Raw genomic sequence first — 25419 nt, 5'->3', positions numbered from 1 at the left:
ATTGAACCGATCAGACCATGTTAACACCCAAACAGACGTGACACGTTAACATTAGCATGACGACATGTCCTTTTCCAATTCGCAGGTTCACGCGTCCAAAGCACCCACGGATGCACAGAATGCGGACTCTTTCTCACCAGGCTCTTTTTAATAAAATAGTTGGGACTAGTTTCAAGTAGAGCCAGGGGTGCAAATTGGGTGTATCCAATTCAAACCCAACCCGATCAAAGCTTTTGTACAGGTTGGATTTGAGCTACAAAATTCAATATGCCTAAGCCCAAGCCTAACTCGAGCAGGGATTGCAACATAGTGGGTTCAATGAGGGTTTTGTAAATTCTAGACTTTACCCACCTAGTGGATTGGATTTTGAGAATCCAAACCCTCCCCGTACATGAAAGTGCAAAAACCTCTCTATATTCAATGGGGGTGGTTTGGTTTTAAAACCCGCATATAATTTCCTATTATTTCTTTCTATATAAAAGCAATAAATAAATAAAATAACATAAATAAACAACAAAATTTCTAATAATTTGATTAAAATGTAAAAGAACACATAAAACCATCAATTATCCTTTATATCTAATTCAAAACATTATTAAATTCAACACCTAGTACACGAAGTTTATATTCTTTCAAACAATATGCAGGTTGAGGGGATCGGGTTTAGCTTAATACCATACCCTACCTGTAACATACGAGTTGTGGAATTCCAAAACTTGACTTGCCCCAAACCCATCCTTCAAAAAAAAAAAAAAACCCGCCCCATTGAGGTGGGTAGGTGTGGATACCCCACCAAGTAGGGTAAAAATTGACATCCCTAAGCCCGAGATGCTTAGTTAAGGTTGATTTGGGCTAAGTTGATAACCTCAACTTAACCTTAAATTGGACCAAGCTTAAGCTTGAGAATTGAGACTTAGGATTGGATTGACCCTCAACCCAACCCAACCCACTCAATTTCGATTTGGCCATTTGTAAACTAACAAAAACCAAATTGATCCAACCATATATATATATATAAGTGGGAAAATTCCCATATTCCTTAGTCAAAAATATTTTATATTGTAAATTTGAATTTATTTTTTTTAAATACCACTAGAATTTCTAAATTTAATTTTTTAAATTTAAATCTTTTGAACCAACCAACCAAACGAAAACTGACACAAACTAATATAATCCAAGTTGGATAGTTTTCACTAATGTTTGGTTGGCTTCATATGACCAAGTCCCCAACTTAGCTAAGTCAATTTGGTTGACCAAGCAATGTACAAATGAATCGAACCAACCTGTGAACACTCCTAATTTTAGATAAACTAATAATTTCATATATATATATATATATAATAAATAACAATAGTTTAATTTCCAATAACTAATGAAAATTTTTATTACAAAATATAAACAAAAAATAAATTTATACATAATTATTGAAAACATATTTATCACAAAAGTATAATAAGTAATTACTAAAAATACAATAAATATAATTTTTAGTATATATAAAATATATAATAAATATATATTAAGATTTTAAAATGATTAGAACAAATATCAATTTTCTAAAACTATTTTATAGAATTATTAAGTGATATAGCAATTATTATTATATTTTTTAATATCTATTAAAAACATTTTTTGAAAGTTAATCTATTTTTCATTATTTCAATGATATTTAAAAAACTTTAAATTATTTATATTTCATATTCCTATAATCAAATATTATTAAATGTATTATTTTCTTTATTTAATATTTTTTATTTGTTTCAAAATAATATTTCAGATATGATTCATTTATTAATTTTTTAATATTTAAAATATGTAATATTAGTTATTCACAATATTATATATCTATTTAAATAATATCATTATTTAGTCATTTCAATATTACATATTTATTGAATTTCATAATCCATAAAATTATGTTATACTATTATTACATAATTTCGTTATTAATTTTGTTAAATACAAAATTATTATTAATTCAAATATTATGAAATCTATTATAATTATTTTCTACTTTAATTAAAATTTTTAAGTTTATTAAATAATTTCTTTATTTTGTCTATTCAAAATTTAGTTATGTTAAATATTCATTATTAAATATTTAGTTATTTAAATATATAGATAAAATGCAAAATATTTAAATATTTTTATTATTTAAATTTTAGTTATTTTAAAGTTATTATATAATATTAAATATTTTGTTATATATATTATTTAAGTATTTTTAATATTTTGTTATTTATAATATTTAGTTATTGAAATTTTTAAATAATATTTTTTTAATATTAAATTTTTATAAGGTGACTTCACGAGGAGGCAAGGAAGGCTAAAATGAATAGGGACTAAGAGTTCTCCGCTGGGGTAAGGGAGAAATCTCAGTCCATGACGTAACATGTTTCTATTGTAGTATATACTAGCAGGGACCCGTACGATGCACGAGCCTTGTTAAGAAAAAGTTAAATAATAGAAATACATAAGAGTATATAATTGTTTTATATTTTAACTTTTTTAATAACCAATCTGATTGAACTCAACCTAAATTGGTCGGTTTTCTAGTATTTCCAACAGGTTTTGGCTTAGCAACTTTCCAACCCAACCAAATTAGGTCAGTTTCAATTTGGTCATTTATAAAACGACCAAAATTGAACCGACTCGACCATAAATAAATAAATATAATATTTTAAATTTAATTTTTTAATATGGGAATGTGGAAAAATTCCCACATTTCTTAGTCTAAAATATTTCATATCATTAATTTAAGTTTTCTAATTTATTTTTTAATAATATCATTGTAATTTATTAAATTAAAAATTAATTTTTTAAGTTTAAGTATTTCGAACAAACAAAGCAAACCAAAAATAGACCCAAACCGATACAACTTGAGTTAGTAGGTTTTTACTAATGGTTAACCAAATTCGAGAGACAAACTCCCGACTTGACCAGGTCAATTTGGTTGCCAAAACAACCTGCAACTGAACTAAACCAATACTTAAACACTCCTAATTCTAACTATATTAATAGTCTAATCTCTAATAAATAACGATAGTTTAATCTCTAATAATTATTGAAAATTTATAGCAAAAATACACAATCATTAAAAATAAAATTATAATGAAAATATAATAGATATATAATAAAATACAATAAATACTGAAAATATGTTAAATTAGCCAATAAATAGTGTAATCTCAAATAATAGTTTAATCTATAATAAATGTTATACTATAAATTCCAAAAAATATATAAGTACTAAAAATAAATTTATAACGAAAAATACAATAAGTACGACAAATTAAATTTCAAAATTTAAATAATAGTTGTTTAATCTCTAATAATAATTCACAATTTTCTGTTAAATAAAAAAAACAAAAATAATTATTGAAAACATATTTATTAAAAAGTACAACAAATAATTACTGAAAATAAAATAAATATTAATTTTATTATATATAAATATATAATGAATATACACTATTATTGTAAAATTATTACTTATAAGTATTCATTTTTTGAAATGTATTTTCTATAATTATTAATTTATATAAGTTAAATTAGTTATTTATAATATTATTTAGTTATTTAAATAATATTATTATTTAATTTTTAAAATATTAACTATTTATTGAATTTAATAATCCATAAAATTAGAATTATACTATTATTACATAATTCATTGTTAATTTTGTAAAATATTAAATTATTATTAATATGAATATTATGAAATCCATTATAATTAGTTTTCTACTTTTAAGAAATTTCTTAAATTTATTACATAATTTTGTTATTTTAGCTATTTAAATTTTGTCATGTTAAATGTTTTGTTATTTAAATATTTAAATAATATGTAAAATATTTACAATATTTATTATTTGAATTTTATTACATAATATTAAATATTTTTATATAATTATTTGTCTATTTTTAATGTTTTGTTATTTAAGATATTTAGTTATTGAAATATTTAAATAATGTTGTTTTTTATGTTAAATTTTTATTATTTGAATAGAATTTAAATTGAATAGTTCATAAAACTATAATTTATATTGTTACTACATAATTTAATGATGAATTATTTAAAAATATAGAGTTATCAATAATATGAATACTATTAAATCTATTATAATTAATTTTGTGTTTTGAATAAATATTTTAAATTTATTATGTAATTTTGTTATGATATTTAAATAATCTGAATTTTTTTAATTGAAATTTTCTTTAGATAGATATAGATAAAAAGTGGAGGATAGGATAAATTGGAATTAGAAATAGTTTAGGAGATAATCTATGTACTAAACTAGAGATGATTTAAGAGATAAATAAGAGTTAGAGATAATTTAGGAGAAAGTGAGGGAAAGTGGCACCACTTGGCTAAACATTAGAAAAGCAAAGCCTCTTTCTTTAAGGATGTTAGAAATAGTTAAGCCTATGTGATTTCTTTGTTTGCTTAATGGGTTGATAATTATGTGGAATTAAAAAAATAAAAGATTCAAAAAAATATATATACACACACACACACACACGATATATAGATACATAGATATAGATTTTCTTTTATTACTAAAAAAGTAGGGAAAATTCTCGATTAGTGCCCTGTACTTTGGGTCTAGTGTCACTTTGGTCCATGGACTTTAAAATACATACGACAATTCAATACCTGAAGCTTCAAAATGTGACAAAGCAGTATTTGTCGTTAATTAGCTATTAATCAACTATTAAGTGACATTTTAAAAAGACACAAATACCCTTCAAATGTCATCTAATTTTCTTGATCAACTATCCAAACATTGACAAAAAAGTTAATAGTCTCAAATCCTTGCCTCTTCTATTCAAGAAAGTTGGGGTCACCATATGCCTCTCAAATGTAACCCCAACTTTCTTGAATGGAGAAAGCAAGGATTTGGAACTATTAATGTTTTGTCAATGTTTGGATGATTGATAAAGAAAATTAAATGACACTTGAAGGGCATTTTTGTCTTTTTCAAATGTCAATGACAAATTAACTACGGGTTAATGGCAGGTATTAGATTGTCACATTTTGAAACTTCAGGTACTGAATTATCATATTTTAAAATTCGAAGACCAAAATGACACTAAGCACATTAGTCTATCGCTTGGTTTTAGGTCTATCGTTTATGTCATGTTGGTGAAATGAATCCCTATGTTTTTCTCGTACAAATGAAAGGGAACAAGTTAAACATACAGTAAATTCTATCTGATTCTAAGTAATTAATAAACATTATAGGAAAAACCTTGATTTCCAACAATATACATGCTCAATGTAAATGGATAACAAGTAGGAATGAGAGAATTGAGAGAATAACTCCAACAATTCAAATTTCCTATTCCAAAAAGGAGAGAGTACTCCCAATCCATTGAAAATCCGGTAACAAGACAAGAATTCGGATTTTCTCCTCATAACACGGTGCAAGTTGCAACCATGGTTTTCAAAATTGGATTGGATTGGACGGTCAGACTAGAAAAACTGGGAATTGGTCATCTGATTAGTTCTGTCTTTTCCCAAAACTGCTTTTTTTCCCAAAACCGTTGATTTGGGTCAGCAAACTGCTGATTAGGCCGGTTAACTATTTGAACGATTTTAACCATTATTCAAATTTTTAATTTTTTTTAATTTTTTTTTTCAAAGCGGGCCAACTGTTTTGGTCGTATTGTCTGATCATTCAACTTGGTAATCGGACCCTCACCGGTTCAATTGCTGGATCGGTTTTAAAAACCATGATTGCAACTGCACGACACCTATATTTGTATGTTTTCATTCTATGGGAGATACTTCCAATGCAAGGCTTTCAAGTGATATCAAGTGGGTGGGATTCGGCGAAGAGGAAATTGGATTCACAAAACAACTATGACTTCTTTTTATTTATTTATTTCTATCATTTTAGTTTCTTTTCTTTATGTTTATTTGAGAGCCTCTCACCTCGTGAAGAATAATAATACATCGGATTTCCTCATATAATTTGTCCTCACACCCACATCAGAGTCCTTGTAGCTACACATTGAAAACATATTATTCATACAATTTTGTGAACCCACAACTTCAATTTTCCATTTCATCACAGGCAACTAGATCCTTATCGACATTATGAAAGAGTTGGAAATGCTAGTAGGTTCAATCTCAATATCACACGTAGAAGATATTTGTCGGGCCCACATTTTCTTAGTCGAAAAGGAATGGGCTTCTGGTCGATACATTTGTAGCTCCACCAACCCAAGCGTCCCTCAACTTGTCAAATTGCTGAACGAAAGATATTCCCAATATCGGGCGTATCGTATTCGTTTCGGACCCCCAAGTTTTTTTAATAATAAAAAACATCTTATAAGCTTCCCAAAAACCAAACTTTGAAAAAAAACTAAAAAAAGTGTGTATCAGTCGTTTCTATCTACCGATATGATACGACCGAAATACGTATCGTATCAATACTTTGAACCTTGAGTTGGAGCTGCTAGATCACACACTATTAGCACTACTTTAAGCCACTAAGCTATCTCGCCTTTTGTGTTATTTAATGAAATAAAATAAATTTTATTAACTTTTGTGTTCATCAAAACAATCAATACATATATATGATTAAAAGTTCCAATTAAAAATTAAAAAAAGTAATATTTAAAATTAGCATTTTATAACCAAATAAAATAAACAGTCTATCAAATCCAAATTTACATCAAATTATGATTTTAATTCCAAGAAATTTATACAAAAAATATTAATAATAGTATAATTATTTTAGTACTTAAAATTTATAAATTTGTGCATGATATATAATATGATAGGTTCATATTTATGCATTCTAAGTATCAAGTATCGTATACCTTAAAGTCAAAACCCAAACCCTATAGGGTTTTGATAAACGGGTCCCATTAGGGTTGGGATGGGTAGGATACCCAAAAATTCCCGTGAAATTGCCATCCCTAATCTTAGTTTTCCCTAAAAAAATACAAGTTTTTAATATTATTTTTAATTGTATAATAACATTTTAATTATTATTTTTAGTGATTAATATCTATTTAATAATCACTTATATATGTAATAACTTTTTAATAAAATTTGTAATTTTCTTTAGCTGAATATTGAATAGATTTCAATATATTTTTGTTATATGCAAATCTGTAACCGTTAGATTAGAACATGTTTGTGTATGCATGGGATAATGTGAACCACAAAAAAACACTAAGGAGAAACGACTTGCATTCACAGTCGATTCCGGTTGAAAAGTTTTACAGTGTTGATGTGGCATGAAACAGAACCAAACAGATTGGGTTAAAATGGTCCCAAAATGTTTTTTAACCGTTAGCCAATTCTTTAAGAAACGAATCGGCCCTTAAACGTACTTATGCCAAATAGCCGCTTAGTTGTTTAACCGATGTAAGAAGTTGGATGCAGAGAACAATTTAACCACTGCTTTCATTTGGGTATATCTTTTTATTGCTTTGTTCTAAACTTATTAGTTCAAATATAACAAAATCTGAACTTTTCAAAAACTTTGTTAATATATTTATTTGACGAGTGCTCTATAGGTTAAGTACAAGAAAATGGATTCTGTCTTCCCCTTATGATTCCTAATTTTGGAAGATGAATTATTTTGTTTTACCATGACCTGACTTAAGTACTTGTCATCATGTGCAACATTGTTTTATTTTTTATGAAAATTTTTATTAAGATTTGTAATTTTAATTTTAGATGGTTGCAACATTTATCCTTTTTATAATTCATTCAACTTCCTAGAAATTAATCAAAAACCTTTGATAGTGCCTTTTGCTATGCATTTATTACATTAAGGGTATGTTTGGTTTGAAGGAAAAGGTAGGGAAAGGAAAGGAAAAGTAGAGAAACCTATACAAAGTTTGTAAAGGTTTCCTTATCTTTTCTTTCATTTACCTACTTTTTTTCCTTCAAACCAAGCACAACCTAAGAAATTGGTGTGGATTTATAAATATTCATGTCCCAAGTAAGTTTGTGAGCAACCCTTATAGACCTCATGTCAAAAAGTAAAGTCCTCTTTGTTTTATACATTTGCATGAGTTAAAAATAGACAATTCTAAGTTATCAAATTGGTAAGTAGTAGATAATTTACATGTAATAACCCTATCAACTTTTACTTAACATCTTATTTTATCTCTCACTCCCGTGGTGAGCACAGGTTACTTCTCTAGTCTCAATCTATAATAAATAACATCTTTGTTCCCCACAGGGTCTGGACTGAGTAGTCACGAGAAATTTAAGCCCTTCTCCATGAGACCAAAAAGTTCACATTGGTTCCCTATAGTATATCCCAAACATCTCCCAATGACAAATATAAGAGATGTTTCCAATGCGAGAGGGGATCTGCTCCTCTCACAAGCATCTCACACCGACCTCACACGCACATCCTACCATGCATTTGGAATATTTCTCGTACTTATAAGTTATTATTCACGGGAAATGTTCCCACCGCACGGTGTATGTGCCTATGAGGCACCCATGTGTGAGGAACAGATCATATTCCTCCCAATGCATGCTGAGATGTGCATGTGGGGTGTCTATGTGGGGCGCCAATATGAACTCAATGGAAATGGAAGACTTCCATGATAAGGGATCTCAATCTTAATGTGTGGTGCAGCATCCCCACATCTCACATGTGGTGAATCTACTGTTTTCTAGCCATTTAAACCACTTGAACCATCATCCAGTCAAGATTTTAGGTTTGATTCAAGTAAAACCTGAAGAAATGTGAAGCAATTCGATCTGGATGATTGGACCATTGACCCAATCAACACAGTGATCGGGTCGTGGGTTGCATACTAACTATGTATGCGAACTTCGGGAGGCCATAACCTTGCACTTTGATGTCTGATTGAGGTGATATTTTTTTTATTTTTATTTTGGGTAACTTTTTATGATCTATGTGTCCCAAGGGGCCATAGGTGCTTTGACCCACTATTTTCGTGAAAAAAAAACACTCTTTGGTATAAAACATAATTTTTAATATTTTTATAAATAAAAAATTAAACTAAATTAAAAACATAAACTAAATATAAAATAATACATATATCATATCTAAAACATTATTTATTGGTAATAGATATATTTGTACATGTATATATACATATATACCTCCGGATCGGTTTTTAAAACATTGGGTGGATCCCAGATTTATGGTGAGATGTGGGGACACAGGTCATGTTTGAAGAGTATTGAGACTAGGGGCAGAGCAAAGTATATTGGTGGGGGTCCTTCATCCTTGGCCCCCAAACTTTTTATTAAAGCCATCATTTATATAGCTATTAAGTGGAGCCTGGGTTAAAAACGTAGTAAAGTGGGGCCTTTTCCCCAACTGAAATGTTAAGGATCATTCTTTAACTCTCCAACTCCCAAAATAAAAATATTTGTTTACTATTTTCTTTAAAAGAATCCATAATAAATTCAAACATTCCCACTCCATTTCTCTTCACTCTTCTGGTCCCTATTTCATTTTCTTGTTTAACTTGCCCACCCCCTCCAAAAAAAATCATGGCTCCGCCACAGATTGGGACAACTTTTGTTAGGAGGGACTCCCATATTGTGATTTCTGAATTGATCTCTGCCGCATAAATGACTAGATTCAAAATTAATTGATGTAGAAGCTTTAGGCAGGACCATTAGCGTGTTGACACATGGTCGAGAGTAGAGCCAATGGCGTGCCTAGTAGGGCAGAGGTTAGTGCCCAATGCGGGACCAATGGCGCGACTACACGCGACGAGCTCGGGTGACTGCCCGCCCAGGGCTGGATCACATCTTGACCATCTGTGACCATCCGCCACCAAGCAACCCCAAGTATAAATAGGGCATGACCCCCCCAAGGTAAGGGGCCCCCAAATTCTCATCTCTCCAAGCTCTCTAGCTCTCTAGTTTACTAGCGACCTCATTTGCCTTCTTGGCTACGCCCTCACTAACTTGACCGTCGGATCCCCGTCTTGGGTTAATACCCGGGGCTTCTAACGTTCCCTTCCTCGTAGGTAATCGGCCTCAGCCTCAATAACCTTTGGACTTTCTCGGCCCCTCCCACTAGCCAGCTCGTCTAGGAAGCAAAATGAATTGTCCTCGGCCAATCCAAGCATCAACAATTGGTGCCATCTATGGGAATGACTACCAAGACTTCCCCTAATGTACAACTCAACTTCCGCGAAATTGCTAGAACCAACAGTCTAGAAAGTCCTCAACCAGCTTGATGACATCTTGCAAAGGCTAGACGAGGTGTGGTGATCGGCGGGAGGCCGCCTGCAAGGTGGCCACCTTGCGGGAAGCCTAGGGTACCACCGTGGACGCTCTTCGCGAGCTCCACCAGATCAGCAACCTATCGGACCTACCCAGGCCAACCCCTCAAAGTTCGGCAAGAGCAGCCAAAGTGTGGGTTAGCCGCCAAGGACCCTTTGACCTCCCAACTGATGGGAGAACGATTCAGCACGGTCTCGTGACCACCGCCAAAGCCAAGAACACCATCACAGACAAGAGAGCCCTCGAGACGAAGGCGGGCGATCGGACCACCATAAACCCCTCTAAGGGCTGAGAAACAATGCCTCGTCTCTCTAGCTTGCACCTTAGACATCCGAGAATACCTCAACGACCAACGAGCCAAAAAGAACCAAGACGTAGCTGGCTCATCCCGTTGCTGAGAAGACCAGGATGAGGTTGAGATACCTAGCAGCCAGAAGATCGCCGACCTGTAGGCACAACTTGGTGTGGTGAAAGACAAAATTTGGCAAGTCAAGGAGAAACGAGGTGACACCTCAACAAGTCAACACCCCTCAACCAAGATGGACGCCTTCACAGCCGCCATCACCTTGGAACCTTTTCCACATCATTTCAAAACTCCCACACTAGAGACTTATGATGGAACCTCGGATCCAGACAAACACCTGGAGAGCTTCCGGGCACTCATGCTCCTGTATGGGTACTCCGGCGCCTTAATGTACCAAGCTTTCTAGGCAACCTTCAAGGGGGTATCTTAGCGTTACTTTTCTGGGTTCTCGCCTTGCTCCATCAGCTCCTGGGACCAATTCGCCAATCTTTTCCTCGCCCACTTCATTAGCAGCTGACGATGCCAGAAGTGCGTCGTCTCATTCATGACCATCTGACAATGACATGGCGAGAGCCTACTGTTCTACATCGACTGCTTCAAGAAATAAGAGCTTGAGGTTTGCGACCTCAATCCCATGGTCTCCATGCTTGCAGCAATCCAAGGCCTCCTCCCTAGGTTGACCCTTAAGGGCTCTATCGACAAGACACTACTCAGAATGAAGGCAGGATTTTTGAGAAAGGCGTAGAAGTACATCATCACCAAGGAAGACTTGGTCGGGCGAGCCCCGAGGTGGAGAGGCCGATCACAACCATGGTGACCACCGACACGGAGATAACCGCGGTGCTGACGACAATAGGAAGCCGTCGGCCTCATCCTACGACCAGTACACGCCACTTAACTCCACTCGAGCACACATCCTCGTGCAAGTAGGAGAGGAGGAGTATATGAAGTGGCCCGGAAAGAGAAAGAGGAACCCCAAGAGGGGTGACCTAGCAAAATACTGCACGTATCACCACGACATCGGCCACAACACCAAGGACTATTACGACCACCAAGACAAGATCGAGTCTCTCATCTGTCGTGGAAAATTGAAGCAGTACGTTGACAGTGACCTCATCACCTCGCCACAACAACAACAGATGTAATCACTTATCACCAACAACTCGGCCTTGGGCATTCCCACAGGCCGGACCATGTAGCCACAAGCTCGGCCTCGACTGACCATGTAAACATTTTGTAACAAAGTAAGTTTCTCTTACCTCGCCTCAAAGCCTTAGTGTATACGTTCTCGTATCGATCGAGCGACCTTCCGCAGCATACAACCTTCTCCAAGGTTACACACTCGTACTGGACCTCGGTCCATGGCACACGATCCACGGAGGTCATATGCCTTGTCGCCAGGTCCCCCACCTCGGTCTATCAGTTAGCTACAACATACAATCTTCACCAAGGTTACACACTCGGACTGGACGATGACCCATGGCATACGACCCTCTGGAGGCCACAAGCCCTCGGACGACCACTTGGCCATGGTATACAACCTTCATCGAGGTTAAACACCTAGACCTTATGTCGGCCCAAGGCATACGGCCTGCTAGAGGTCACATGCTTGCTCACCCCTTTCAACAGGGACCCATTGGATCTCGACCGTAGCTAATGGGGTGGCCCTTGATTTTGGCCTCAACCTTGGAGAGACCCTCTAAGCGAGCAAATTCTCATCCAGGCTCAAGAACTGGCATTGGCCCCCCGCTTGGCACAATTCATGGAAGAACAGACATGTTGAAGGGAACAATGCCACCTTGTTAAGGCCAAGGTGGTCCTTACCACCGGCGGGCTCCATATAGCCTTGGCCGCGCACAAGCTCAAGTGCCCTGTCCCCCATAGGAAGGGTGTCCAGGAGAGCTATGGCGTGTGCCTCCCTTTCCTTCTCGCTAAGGAAGGGGGCCCCATGTTTACGGCAATGAAGCTCGGCCTTGGCCCTACCCACCTGGGTGCTCGAACAAATGGGTTATTGAGTGATGAAATATTTGGAACTTAAGACCTCTCGGAAGGGGGCACTAACCCCCACACAGAAGAAACGTAACCGCAACAAAGGTACAAGATATGCAAAAATTCCACGCCGGGCAACACAAAGCAAGTGCTCACAACGTCCACTCTTGCCCAGCAAGTAGACCCTCAGACAGTTATACCTCCTCGGCGGGTATAAACACCTAAGCTTTCGATGAAGGCAACTGAGACCTCGAACATGTCTTCCTTAGCCGCTCGCCGATGACTCTTTAGGCTCACTTCGCTACATCACCTTGGGTGACAACCACACCTCAGCTCAGGGCAGTACCACCTCAGATGCTTGCAACTTCACGTTCGCCCACCTGGTGTAGAAGCCACAAACTGACGGCATGACAAGTAACCAGTAGTGGAAGTGCAATAGTCAACGAAAGAATCCTCTAAGCAACGCAGCAAGTAACCACCTCAGCCACCCCTATAGGCAGCCTGGTTGAGGCACCCTCCTCGTCGATGCATCCTCCTGGTCGAGGCACCCTTTCGATGCCTGTTTGCTGAATGGGCCCTTGCCAACGCCCTCTCTAGCACTGGGCCTTCTCAAGCAACAAGTCCCTAGCGGTCAGTGACATCCTTGTGCAAGCACAAGCTAACCGATGCTTACCAATGAGAAAGAGACTCAACTCAGCTCGAAGCTGAGGCCATCCCACATCAAAACTTCTTCCGCCGCTAGGGACTCAACTCAGCTCTCCACCAAATTGACTTGAACGACCAGCTCTCTACACCGGATGCAAAAGTACACCACCACCGTCTCGTGTATGGTTACGACCTAATGCCCATCTCGGGTATGGCCCAGACCTTCAACGTCGAGACCCTTCACGCGCGCAAAAACACCTGATGCCAGAAATCATCTCGTGCGTGGCCATGACACGCTCATTTGCAGTCTACACCTCACATAGTGGTGACCGGCCAGAAGCCAATGGCTGGCCAGCGCACGAATTCATCAACTCATTTGAAGCACACGACTGGGGGTACGCACACCTCATACTCGTAGGAAACACAGTATCGAGCTCCTTGAAGCCGAAGCCAACAACCTCCTCAATGAGCAGAATTAGCATAATAGCTAACGGAAACCCTCAAAGCTGAGGATGACGTCCATGCGCTCATAGTCTAGATCACCTCCAACGAGGCCTCGGTCCTAGCCAACGTCTCCATGCACCTAGGCCAGGCTATCCTCAATAACTCTGAAATCGGGACCAGCACCTTCGTGCCCGAATACTGCTCTCTCTAGCCTGGCTACAACCGAAGTCCTCGCCCTAGAATGCCACTTATCACCTCCCAATAGGGATGGCAATTTACCCTATAAAACTGGGGCGGGGACGGGGCAAGGTAAATTAGTAAAATATCTCTAAGTTTAATATTGATATTTAAAATATATCTAAATTTTCCATAAATTCTTAAAATCCTAGGATCCCATAATTTTATTTTTGAATTACCCCTAAAGTATTATAATTCAATTCTAAAATACCCCCAAATTCCTATATCCTATGTATAAATTGTCCATAAAATAGATAATTTTTAAATAATTGCCTTGGAGCGGGGAAAATTCGGGGATTCCCCATCCCGATGGGGAATGGATGCCTTAGCCCCGAACCCGTCCACATCACTGGGGACGGGGCAGGTACGGGGCAAGGTATCTTGACTTCAGGGCGGGGACAGGGAGGGGGGTGCCCCGCCCCATACCCGCCCTGTTGCCATTCCTACCTTCCAGCAAGAACGACACTCTCTTCAACCAAACCCGAGGTCCTTAGCTAAGACCTCCACCGCAGCCTCGAGAGTGGGGGGCAAATGATGTAGGCGCTTTAGGTAGGACCATTAGCATGTTGACACGTGGTTGATGGTGGAGCCAATCAGCGCGCTTGGCAGGGTGGAAGTCGGTGCCCCCAACATGGGACCAATGGCATGACCACATGTAGCGAGCTTTAATGACCACTTGCTCAGGGCCGAATCACATCCTGACCATCCGCGTCCGTCCGCCACCAAGCGACCCCAAGTATAAATAGGGCACGACTCCACCAAGGTAAAGGGCCCCCAGATTCTCATCTCTCCAAGCTCTTTAGCTCTCTAGTTTACTGATGACCTCATCCAAACTCCTCGGACTTCATCCGCCTTCTTGGCTACGCGCTCACTAATTTGACCGTTAGAGTCCCCGCCTTGGGTTAACACCCGAGGCATCTGACGTTGCCTTCCTCACAGGTATTCAGCATTGGCCAACCTCGAGCAGACCTCACCAGTCCTCGGCCTTCATCACTTCGGACTCCAGTGGCCCTCGGCCTCAGCAGCCTTCGTACTTCCTCTGCCCCTCCTGCTAGCCAACTCGTCAAGAAGCCCAACGAACTCTATGTTTTCCTCCGCCAATCCAAAAGCTTCAACACTCCAACAGAAGGACATATCGGTAAGTATAAAATTTTTTGGGATATGGGCCAAAATTCCAGCCCGGCCCGGCCCATGATCACCCCAAACGATCCCTGAAAACATGGCACCACCTAACCGTCACCTGAGAAGGTCCAACACGTGATGAACTACGATTCTCTCAACAACCCAACTAACATAGTAACACAAATATTATTCTTCGCTGAGATTTGTTTTTCCCCTACACTTCCGGAGTAACCTATTAGAATCAGAGCATCATTACGAATTTCTATTTGATCGCCAAAAGTACTTCGATTTTTGATTTACGGGTGGGTTTGGCAGATCACGTGCTCACCTTCTTCTTTCTTCTTTTTCTCCCAACTTTTATTCCGTGTATTTAAAGGACGCTGGTGGTATCGAGGATGCAGACATCTCTCGGCCTTGTTGTCTAAACTGTCCACGAGTTTACAGAAAAGCAAATTTATATTATAGTAGAAACATGGCCACGCAACCGGAGACGGTGTTAAAAAGGACGGCCTGCGTCGTCGGAGGCAGCGGTTTCGTCGCCTCTCTTCTTGTTAAATTATTGCTTGAGAAGGGCTATTCTGTCAACACCACTGTCAGGGACCCTGGTTCGTCTATTCCTTTCCCTCCTCTTTCTAGCTCTACCTTTCTTCGAAGTTTCTATACGTTTTTTCTCCTCCTCTGTTTCTGGCTTTTTATCCTTTTGTCTTGATCACAAGAGTGCCTAGGAAGTTCCATGCTCTTGTGGTCTCTTGGCTGTCTCGGCCGGTAAGGTTTAACGTTGATTACAGATGATTTCTGACTAAAAAGTTCTTCACGGTACAATGAAGACTAATGTATGTACACTTTACTTATCTACTCTGTTTAATTTCGGGGTTACTGTGTAGATAACCTGAAGAAGGTCTCTCACCTCCTGGAGTTCCAAAGTTTGGGAGAATTAAAACTCTTTCGAGCAGACCTAACTGATGAAGGGAGCTTCGATGCCGCTGTCTCCGGATGCGACGTTGTCTTCCACGTCGCTACTCCAGTCCACTTTGCTTCTCCGGATCCTGAGGTAATGTGATGCCGTTGGATTAGGGCTATTTTCTTTGTATATATATATATGTATCCTTTTGAGGCAACTTACAGCTGCTCTGTCTCAACAACAATGACGAAACGGTATTGCTTTTCTTTTTTCTCAAGTTAATAACAGATTAAGGATTTTAGAGTGAATTGTTTAAAACTCCGATCCCAAATTAATGTTGTTGATTGAAACAGAATGACATGATCAAGCCAGCAATTCAAGGGGTGCTAAACGTTTTAACAGCATGCAAGAAATCAAAGTCCGTGAAACGAGTGATTTTGACATCGTCGGCAGCCGCTGTTTCCATTAATAAGCAGACTGGAACAGGGCTCGTAATGGACGAGAGTTGCTGGAGTGATACCGAGTTCCTGACGTCAGAGAAGCCACCGACTTGGGTATTTTTTTCTGTCTTGTCTTATGTTCCTTCTTCTTGTATTAATTAAAGGAACTCTAGCTAATGACCTCCTCTGCTGCATCTACAGGGTTATCCAGTGTCAAAGACACTAGCTGAAAAAGAAGCATGGAAATTCGCCCAAGAAAACCAGATTGATCTCGTTACCATCATCCCTTCTCTCATGGCTGGTCCATCTCTTACCCTGGACGTACCCAGCAGTGCTTGCCTTGCCATGTCCTTGCTCACAGGTCTGTAGCTGAGTCAACATTTTTCTCGTCTTAACTTCTTGTCCAATTCCGACTGAGTTGCACTTACGATGCAAATGTTAGTACAGTCCATGGATCCATCATCAGTTTAAGCTGTGCCTGTCTTACCCAACCACAACCAGACCTTAATTGAGTCTGACACTGACACTGATTCTCTTGTAGTGAGCCTGGGCCTAAATTGCGTAGCATTATGAGCTTGGATCTGGATTGGGCCAAGCCCATTTAGTTTCCATTAATTTCGTATGAAATGAAAGGTTTCAGTTTCACCACAGTGGCATGCTTGTCATTTTTTAACAGGGAACGAGTTCCTGATCAACGGTTTGAAAGGCATGCAAATGCTATCAGGTTCAATATCGATGGCACACGTGGAAGATGTTTGTCGGGCCCACATATTCTTAGCTGAGAATGAAATGGCTTCTGGTCGATACATATGTTGCCCCATCAACACAAGTGTTACTCAGCTTGCCAAGTTCCTGAGCGAAAGATATCCCCAATACAAAGTCCCTACTGAGTGAGTCCCTACCCTCATCTTATTTACACACTCTTAAGTTTTAATCATCCGTCCAAGGGCAGTACTACGTACTTTGTTGCTCATGTTAATAACTGCTTGCAGCTTTGGAGATTTCCCTACAAAAGCCAAGCTGATCCTTCCTTCCGAGAAGCTCATTAAAGAAGGCTTCAGCTTCAAGTATGGAATTGAAGAAATTTACGATCAATGCGTTGACTACTTCAAGACTAAAGGACTACTTCAGAACTAAACTAAGAGAGGAAATTTCGTTATTTTCTTTTGCCCAAGAGTGCAAAGGGCTGGTTCATTAGTGCTGTATGAAATTATGAATATGGCTTAGCCTGAGATGTAAGCACTCATCGTATCTATGTTATAAATAACATCCCCGCTATTCTATTCTCTAGGACGTCTTTCTCCTTCCGTCCAAGTATTGGACTAAGTATGTTGTGATCAGGGCATGGAAAGATTAATTTTATGCAAATGGGTTTATTGTAACTTTTGCTTTACTTTTTGCTTTGAAGTTGACTTAGGCTATGTTTGGTTTGAAGGAAAGAGTAGGGAAAGGAAAGGAAAAGAAGGGAAATCTTTATAAATCTTGTATAGATTACTCTTCATTTCCCTACTCTTTCCTTCAAACCAAACATAGCGTTAGTGGATCTCATGTGCACATGCTTCACCACCCTTAATCCCCTTCCCCCCTGTGATGTGTATTCATTTGGTGCTTAAAAAAATCCCCACTTTATATGAGAAAGAATCAAGGTTGGGGAAGGTCTATAAATTTTGCATCACACTTACATATATATATATATATATATATATATTGCAAGACTTAAATTGCTAATAAGCATAGAAGCAGACAAAAAAAAAAAAAAATGCAATTCTTGCATACATACCATAGTTCCAAACAAATGGATTCAAAATTGAATTGGGTGCAAAATTTATTTCCAATGCAAACTATAAATAGCTCAATCAACAAAAAAACCGATGACCTTTATCAGTGCTAGATTATATATGCTTTCACTGAGCAGATTCCATTACTCCTTGTTTATCAGTTCCCTACAGAGCAAAATACAAAAAACAAGGTAATCTAGAGAGGGAAACTATAACCAATAAACCTGTGCCCTATTGAAGTAAGCGTTAGATATCAAGGCAATGGCACATGATTTGAAACAGAGGAAGCAAGAAAGATTAGGAAGTTGTTATTACCAAGGATCCAACAAGGGGCGCTCAGTCAACATTCTCTGATCAGCTGTTTCAATTTTCTGTCTCTTCTTTACCACTCTATTCCACTTCTCTGCACTATCAATTATTTCTCCAGTTTTCAAGAGGTAATGGACCGGGCTTAAGATTTTGTGGCCCACCCTGCTTGGAACATTCCGTTCTTTGGAGTAGAGCATCACGTTTGAGCTGTAAATGGGTGCTTCAATTAAATCAACAAAATTTAACATGGTCAATATTAAGATTGTAGTATTGGTGATAAAGAATATCAGGGACCATTACGTAATGCAATGGTAAAATCGACAAATATAAGAGAATGTGGGTTTATTTTTTATTTTTTATTTTTTATCTTTTTATAAGTGAATGTGGGTTTAAGTATAAGGGTGGCGATTTTGTACAAAAATGACAAGGGTTAAGATGGTCAGTCCACCCCTCCCAAAACCCAGATGACTACGACCAACATTGCATAGTGGCTTTCATCGGTGAAGAATCTACTTATAACTGTGTTCGAAATTTCAGGAGAGATTAGACAATTACCAAACTTGTGGTGAGATTTCAGCGATAGTCAGACAGGGGAGATTTTGGCAATTTATCCAAAAAAAAGTTCAATGACTAAGACCGGATGGAAATCTTAATCACTCATACTTAGCACTATTAGTATGTGTGCCAACGGCATTTGAAAATTTGACTTAGAATTTGAAATTCGACATAATTGAACATATTGAATAGTTAATCAGATTCAAATTTAAATATGACCTGATTTGATTCGATAAATATCTGAACTCGATCTATTATTTAATTCTTATATATAATATATAAAATATTTATATATTTATATATAATAATTAAATTATATAAATAATTTATATATTTATATAAATAAAATATTTATTTTATATACTTATTAATTACCTAAAATATTAATTGGTAGAATTCGAATTGAATTAAATATTTGAATATTTAATTAAATTCAAATTCAAATATTAATTTATAATGTCGGTCAAATATCAATTTTTCTAATCGGATTCGAATTTGGATATTATCTTATTTTATTCGAATTCCATCCATTTACACACTTAACCATTAGGGATATAATGGGCAATTTTGTTTTATTTTATTTTATTTTTCCTTTGAGAAAACATAATTGCTCATTAATGGTTAATACCATTAGGGATATTCAAAGTTTGGGTGCGAGGTAATAATTGACAGCCTCCGTTTTAGATATTATTTGGTACCTCATTTTACATCCTACATTTTCTAGAATTAAAAAAAAAAGTTAAATGATTAAGACTGATGAAATCTCAATCACTCACACATCAAAGAATGAGCGATTTCTGTTTTCTGGGCAATTTCATGGGCCAAGTAGCTTGGCCGACTTATTCTTTGTCAGGTTTAGTATTTCATGGCCAAGTAACTTGGCCGACTTTTAGATCTGCAAGCTTCGGTTTTGGGCCTAAAATATTAAGTACAACTTTTTATCAGGCTGGGCCCTCATTTTAATAATATTATATATAATAAAAAGCGAAAAATATATAATATACGTTTGCTTCTTATTTCACCTTTTCTTTTTTCAAGTCATATAATATATAGTGAGATCTTTCAATATTTTTCGATTTTGATGTCATTTAAAATTAATAAATCAATTTAATTATTGAGTAAAAAAACACAAAAAGTCTTTTGCCCAATTCACCGACTAGGCTTTGGACTTTATAGGAGGAGGCTCAGGCCTAAATGTATCCTGCTAATAAAGAGATAAATCCTGGCCTAGCCTAACCTGTAAAGAAGTCTAACAGAGAGAGAAATAAAAGATATATAGAGTTTACCCTAAAATTAAACTGTACAAACAAAGTAAACAAAATTATAAAATTTTAACCACGTGGAAGATATGGTTTTCAAAAAGAATGGTTTTTATTTTCTGAAAAAGGATGGTATGTTTATATATATAAACTACAGAGACTATTTTGTTTATGGTTCTTGATAATTGAGCATTGATGGGATGATTGATGTTTATATGTACACCATTTACTTTTGGGCCTGTAGGCTAAAAGTACTGTTGGGGTAGGTGGAAGTTCGGAATTAATGTTAATTTATAGACTGACATTGGTGTATAAAATCTGGATTTTTAGACATTTTAAATGTTTATAACTCTACAATGAAAATTAAAAATCTACTTTGAGCCTGTTCATACTTTTTCCGTTTAATCATATTGGTGTGTGAGTGAGATATGTACCAGTACTGACCCAGGGATACATTCATACATGCATGGTGCCTTATATTGATATCTTGAAATTTGCTTCCATGTCATGCTATAGCATATTTATTTAGTTAAGAAAGTTATAAAAAGTTGTATTAAAAGAAAATCATTTTATTAATTTTGGAACCATGCATACATACAAAATGCCTAGTTGTGTTTGTAAACCAAATAAAACATCAATACAACCATAAACCAAACACCCTCTAATAAACAACCTCCAAGGGGGAGGCACATTCTCCGAACATAATTCCCACCTAAAAAGATTTCACCCTCAAAGCCTTAACATGAGGAGGAAGGGTGAAAGAGACAAATACCCATTTAAATGTTAAAAACATAACCTAGAAAAGTTCATTTAGGAGACAATTTTTTTTTTTTTTTTTTGCACAATATCCAGGTAAAATCAAGGGATTTTAGGTTGAAGACTTGAAGACTATTAAGATCGAGCTTGCACCGCAACCAAGTCGTTGTGACTTCAAAAAATTTATAAAACACTTCGGAAAGAGCAAAATCCACAACCTTCAAAATAGAAGATAATTCAGCTTCCAAAACACTAGTATAAATTGCATATTTTCCCTACAGCATTACTACAAGAACCATTAATTAGACGCCAAACAAAGGCAGACCTTTTTTTTTGAAGCCAGTGTAAGCGGATTCATTAAGGATAACTCAGTGAAACATCGGAAGAGATACAATCAGAAAGAAAATCAGGGCAAACAGACCATGTGTGTAACACACTGAGAACAGGTTGAAGGAGCTGAGAATGGCTCTGCAATTGGCAATTAGATGCTAGATTTGCCACAGGAGAAATAGTATTCTCCAACAGAGCCTGAATTACGTTTTTTACGTCTTCCTCAATTACAATTTACAACTGAAGTGATATCCAACTCTAGGCAGAACTTCAAGCCTTCAAGAAGACTTCTGGTTTCCGATTCCACAGCCGACATCGGGGTCGGGGGGAATTCGAGCATTCCTTGTAGACCAAATACAATAAGGAGCAATAGGCAGTCAAAATAAAACCATAATCCTATCACTCTTAGAACCAAACCCACTCAACAGAGACAAAACAAACACAAACCCATCTCTACTGGTAAGAAACATTCAAACAAATAACACACGGCAGTTTTGTGCCACCTGTACTTAATATATGACAGTTTTCATAAAGTTGTAATGTAGATTAGTGGCTGACATGTATTTATTCTTTCAAATACTGTTCCCATTCATATTGGCAGTGTTTTTTATTTCACAAAAAGTCACTTATATTACAAGCAGAATATAGGATTGTAGTTTATGACCATTTGTCTTTACAAGCAGAATAAGCCAGCCCATGAGCAGCTCTATTTAGACTTCTACTTACATGAACAAAAAGTGTCTTAGCAAAAAAGTGATATAAGCTTTCTGAGCTTTGGCCACTGGAGTTGCTTGATCCATTCAGAGGGTGCTTCTTTGCTACTCAGAAAACGTACTAACTTCTAGGAGTCACTGTATATATATATATGTCTTGGTCAGTTAAGGTAGAAGCTGCTTCAAGACCCACTATTAAAGCTTTTATCTCTGAATCGTAACTTGAAACCGCCCAGCATGACCTCCCTTCAACAATGGTTTCACTTGTTCTCTTTTGAAGATGAAACTTCTTCCTGCAGTTCCTGTTAAATGATCAAAAGATCCATCAACCTATAACATATTTTGCGTGAGATTCAAGCTAGAGGGAGCAATACATGTATTGTTGTTTTGCGTAGGGGTGTCAAGCTGATAACTTCGCAAGCTGTTCAGCAGTTCAAGGGTCTCATCAGAATATTCTTAAACACTAGGTTGTTTCGAGCCTTCCAAAGCAGATATAGAGTTATGCTGATTGTACAGAAGACAATGGATACCATAGTGGGAGTTGAAAATATTTTTATCGCCCCAATTCAGAATGATTTCATGGGGTGGTTTCTCTTTGATTTTGTCTGGATTGAGGCCTGAGAGATTTTGAAGCCATACTGCTCGCACGTAAGGGCATGTGAAGAAGAGGTGTTTAAATGTTTCTTTGGTTTGCTTACAGAAGGAGCAAGTTAGTTCTTCCAGTTGCAGCCACAAAGAGCACTTGTCTTTGGTTAACAGCCCTTCTTATAAGAATTTCCACATGAAGATTTTCACTCTTGGAAGGAGATTTTGTTTCCATAGAAATTTCCAATCAAAGAAGGATGAGGATCTTGAAGCCAATGATACTGTTAGATTTCTGTACGTGGAGCTCACAGAAAAGGTTCCCTTTGAGGTTTTCAACCATATTGGGGTATTGGATTCCAAGTAGAGATTTGGATTTATTTCCTTGACATTTCGAATATGACTGGCCTCTAATCTGTCTGTAAGAGATTGTTAGTTCCATGAGCCATAATATTTAGTAGTTCTGCCACTCTAAGATCCATATGGTGTAAGGAGCCATTACTGATTGCCACTGGGGTTCTTCTTGTTAAAGTAGGAACCCAAGGATCAGGGAAGACCTCTATCTTCGCTCCATCCTTGATTAGCCAGAGCATGCTTTCCTTCAGTTCTGGAATAATTTTCTGAACTTGGTTCCACCAGATGGAGTTGTTTTGCTTTGTTCTAGTTCTGAGTAGGCTTGTACTTGGAATGTATTTGCCCTTGATAGCCTGGCTCCAAAAAGAATTTGGAAATTGTAACAACTTCCATACATGTTTACTAAAGAGTGCTTTATTCATCTGACAGAGTTTTCTGAGTCCTAATCCTCCTTGGTCTTTTGTTGAGCATAACTTTGACAAGCTATCTAGTGTTTGCTCTTTGTATTCGAGTTACTCCACCAGTAGTCCCGAAGGAGTTTCTCTAGTGTGTTATGAATTGTTTTTGGCAATGTGGTGGTCAACATAGGGTAGACTGGCACTGATTGTGCCACTATTTTTATTAAAGTGGTCTTACCAACTTGTGAGAGAAGTTTTAAGCTCCACAAGTTTACTTTTTCTACCAATTCTTGGTGAGAGGGGATTTTATGTCCTTTGTACCAATCTTTAACCCCAAGTATTTTGAGCCAACCATAGGTTTTCTGACTTGTAGGACTGCAGAGATAAATTTCTGGTAGTGTCCTGCCGCATTACTGCTAAACATGATGGACGATTTTCCATGATTTATATTCTAACCAAAAAGTAACTTGAAAGTTTTGAGGGTGTCTACCAGAGTTTTAACTTGTGATAATTCTGCTTGGCAGAAGAAAACTACATCTGCAAATAGCAGATGTGTAATTTCAGGTCCATTCCTGCTCAGTTTTATGCCTTTGAGTTCTCCATTCATGTTTGCTTGGTCCAGAAGCCTACTGAGAACTTCCAAGCCAGTGATGAAGAGATAGGGTGAGAGAGGATCTCCTTTACGTCCTCTACGCAGAGAGAAATGTTCAAAGGCTTTCCCTCCAATTTTAGTGGAGTAGGTGGGGATGGAGATACATTGATGTATGAGATTACACCATTTTGTTGGGAAATTCATTTTTCCTAAAATTGCTTTCAAAAACTGCCAACCCATTCTGTCAAAAGCCTTTGACATGTCGAGCTTGACTACCACATAACCTTTTCCTTTTTTTTGTGTCCTCAAGAGATGGGTGACTTCCTTCATTAAGAGTATGTTATCTGTTATTTTCCTATCTTTGAGGAAACCCACTTGGGTTGGTGATATGAGGTGTTGTAGTAACAGTTGCATCTTGTTTATCATCCACTTAGAAATGATCTTGTAGATGACATTACATAAACTGATTGGCTTGTAATGAGCAACATTTGATGGAGCATTGATTTTTGGTATGAAGACTAGATTTGTGTTGTTTAATTCTTTGGGTAGTTGCTCTGATCGAAAGAAATCCTTGATCAAGGCACAAATATCCTCCCCCACAATATTCCAGTACTTTTGATAAAAATAAGTTGTGAGCTATCGGGGCCTAGAGCTTTGTGCGGGTGTAGTTGCTGCACTATGTTGTGAATTTCCGCCATTGTTGACTCTTGTAATAGGGATTCTATTTGATGTGGTTTTAGGCATGGGATTGACAAATGACTTAAGGAGTTGGGATCAAAATTTTTTGGTATGTCCCCTGTTTGAAGTATGGATTGCAGAACAAGTTTAGAGATGCTCTTTTTCTCATGCACCCATGACCCATCTAATTTTTGTAGCCATAGGTTTGTATTCTTTAAGTATTTCCATTTTGCTGATTGATGGAAGAATTTTGTGTTTTTATCTCCATCTCTGAGCCAAAGCTCTCTAGATTTTAGTCTCCACAATTGTTCTTCTTTTTGGAGCTAGTAGTGATACTAGTTCTTTAGAGAATTTAGCTCATCCATGTGATCAGTAGAGTTGTATGACATTTGAAAATTTGATATTTTGAGAGCTATCTTTTGTAGATGATCTCTGATGTTTCCAAAACTCTCTTTGTTCCATTGTTTCAGGGTTTTTTTTTGCATTCTTTGAGTTTTTGTGTCACCCTGTAACCCCAGCTTCCTTGGAGTGGCTTGGACCAAACTTCCTCAATGACAGAGGAGCATTCTGGATGTTTTGACCAGAATGGGAGAAAGTGGAATTGAGATATAAAGGTTGATTGGATATGAGAAGTGTTTAGCTTAATTGGAGCATGGTCTATGGAAATGATTAGGAGATGGAAGGAAATAACATTTGGGAACAATCTTACCCAGTTTGTGGATGCTAGGGCTCTATCTAGTCTTTCTAGAACCTTACCGTGTCTCATTTGACCATTTGTCCATGT

At 37.0% G+C, this 25419-nt stretch overlaps 1 protein-coding gene across 1 annotated transcript; it reads left to right on the top strand.

Annotated features, from left to right (window-relative positions):
• The first annotated feature begins 15110 nt into the window (after window positions 1-15110).
• On the top strand, window positions 15111-17713 carry LOC148878060 (anthocyanidin reductase ((2S)-flavan-3-ol-forming)-like). The gene is made up of 6 exons (XM_088948389.1): window positions 15111-15595; window positions 15875-16041; window positions 16245-16445; window positions 16533-16692; window positions 17008-17221; window positions 17324-17713. Exons 1-6 carry the CDS (start codon window positions 15463-15465, stop codon window positions 17466-17468), a joined length of 1020 nt encoding a protein of 339 aa, XP_088804515.1. The 5' UTR covers window positions 15111-15462; the 3' UTR covers window positions 17469-17713.
• Window positions 17714-25419: the final 7706 nt, after the last annotated feature.

This window comes from Nelumbo lutea, chromosome 1 (genome assembly GCF_056320005.1).
Source record: "Nelumbo lutea isolate HS-2025 chromosome 1, American lotus-T2T, whole genome shotgun sequence".
Taxonomy (NCBI): domain Eukaryota; kingdom Viridiplantae; phylum Streptophyta; class Magnoliopsida; order Proteales; family Nelumbonaceae; genus Nelumbo; species Nelumbo lutea.
The sequence above is the reverse complement of the archived record's forward strand: the minus strand, read 5'-3'. Positions and strand labels throughout refer to the sequence as shown.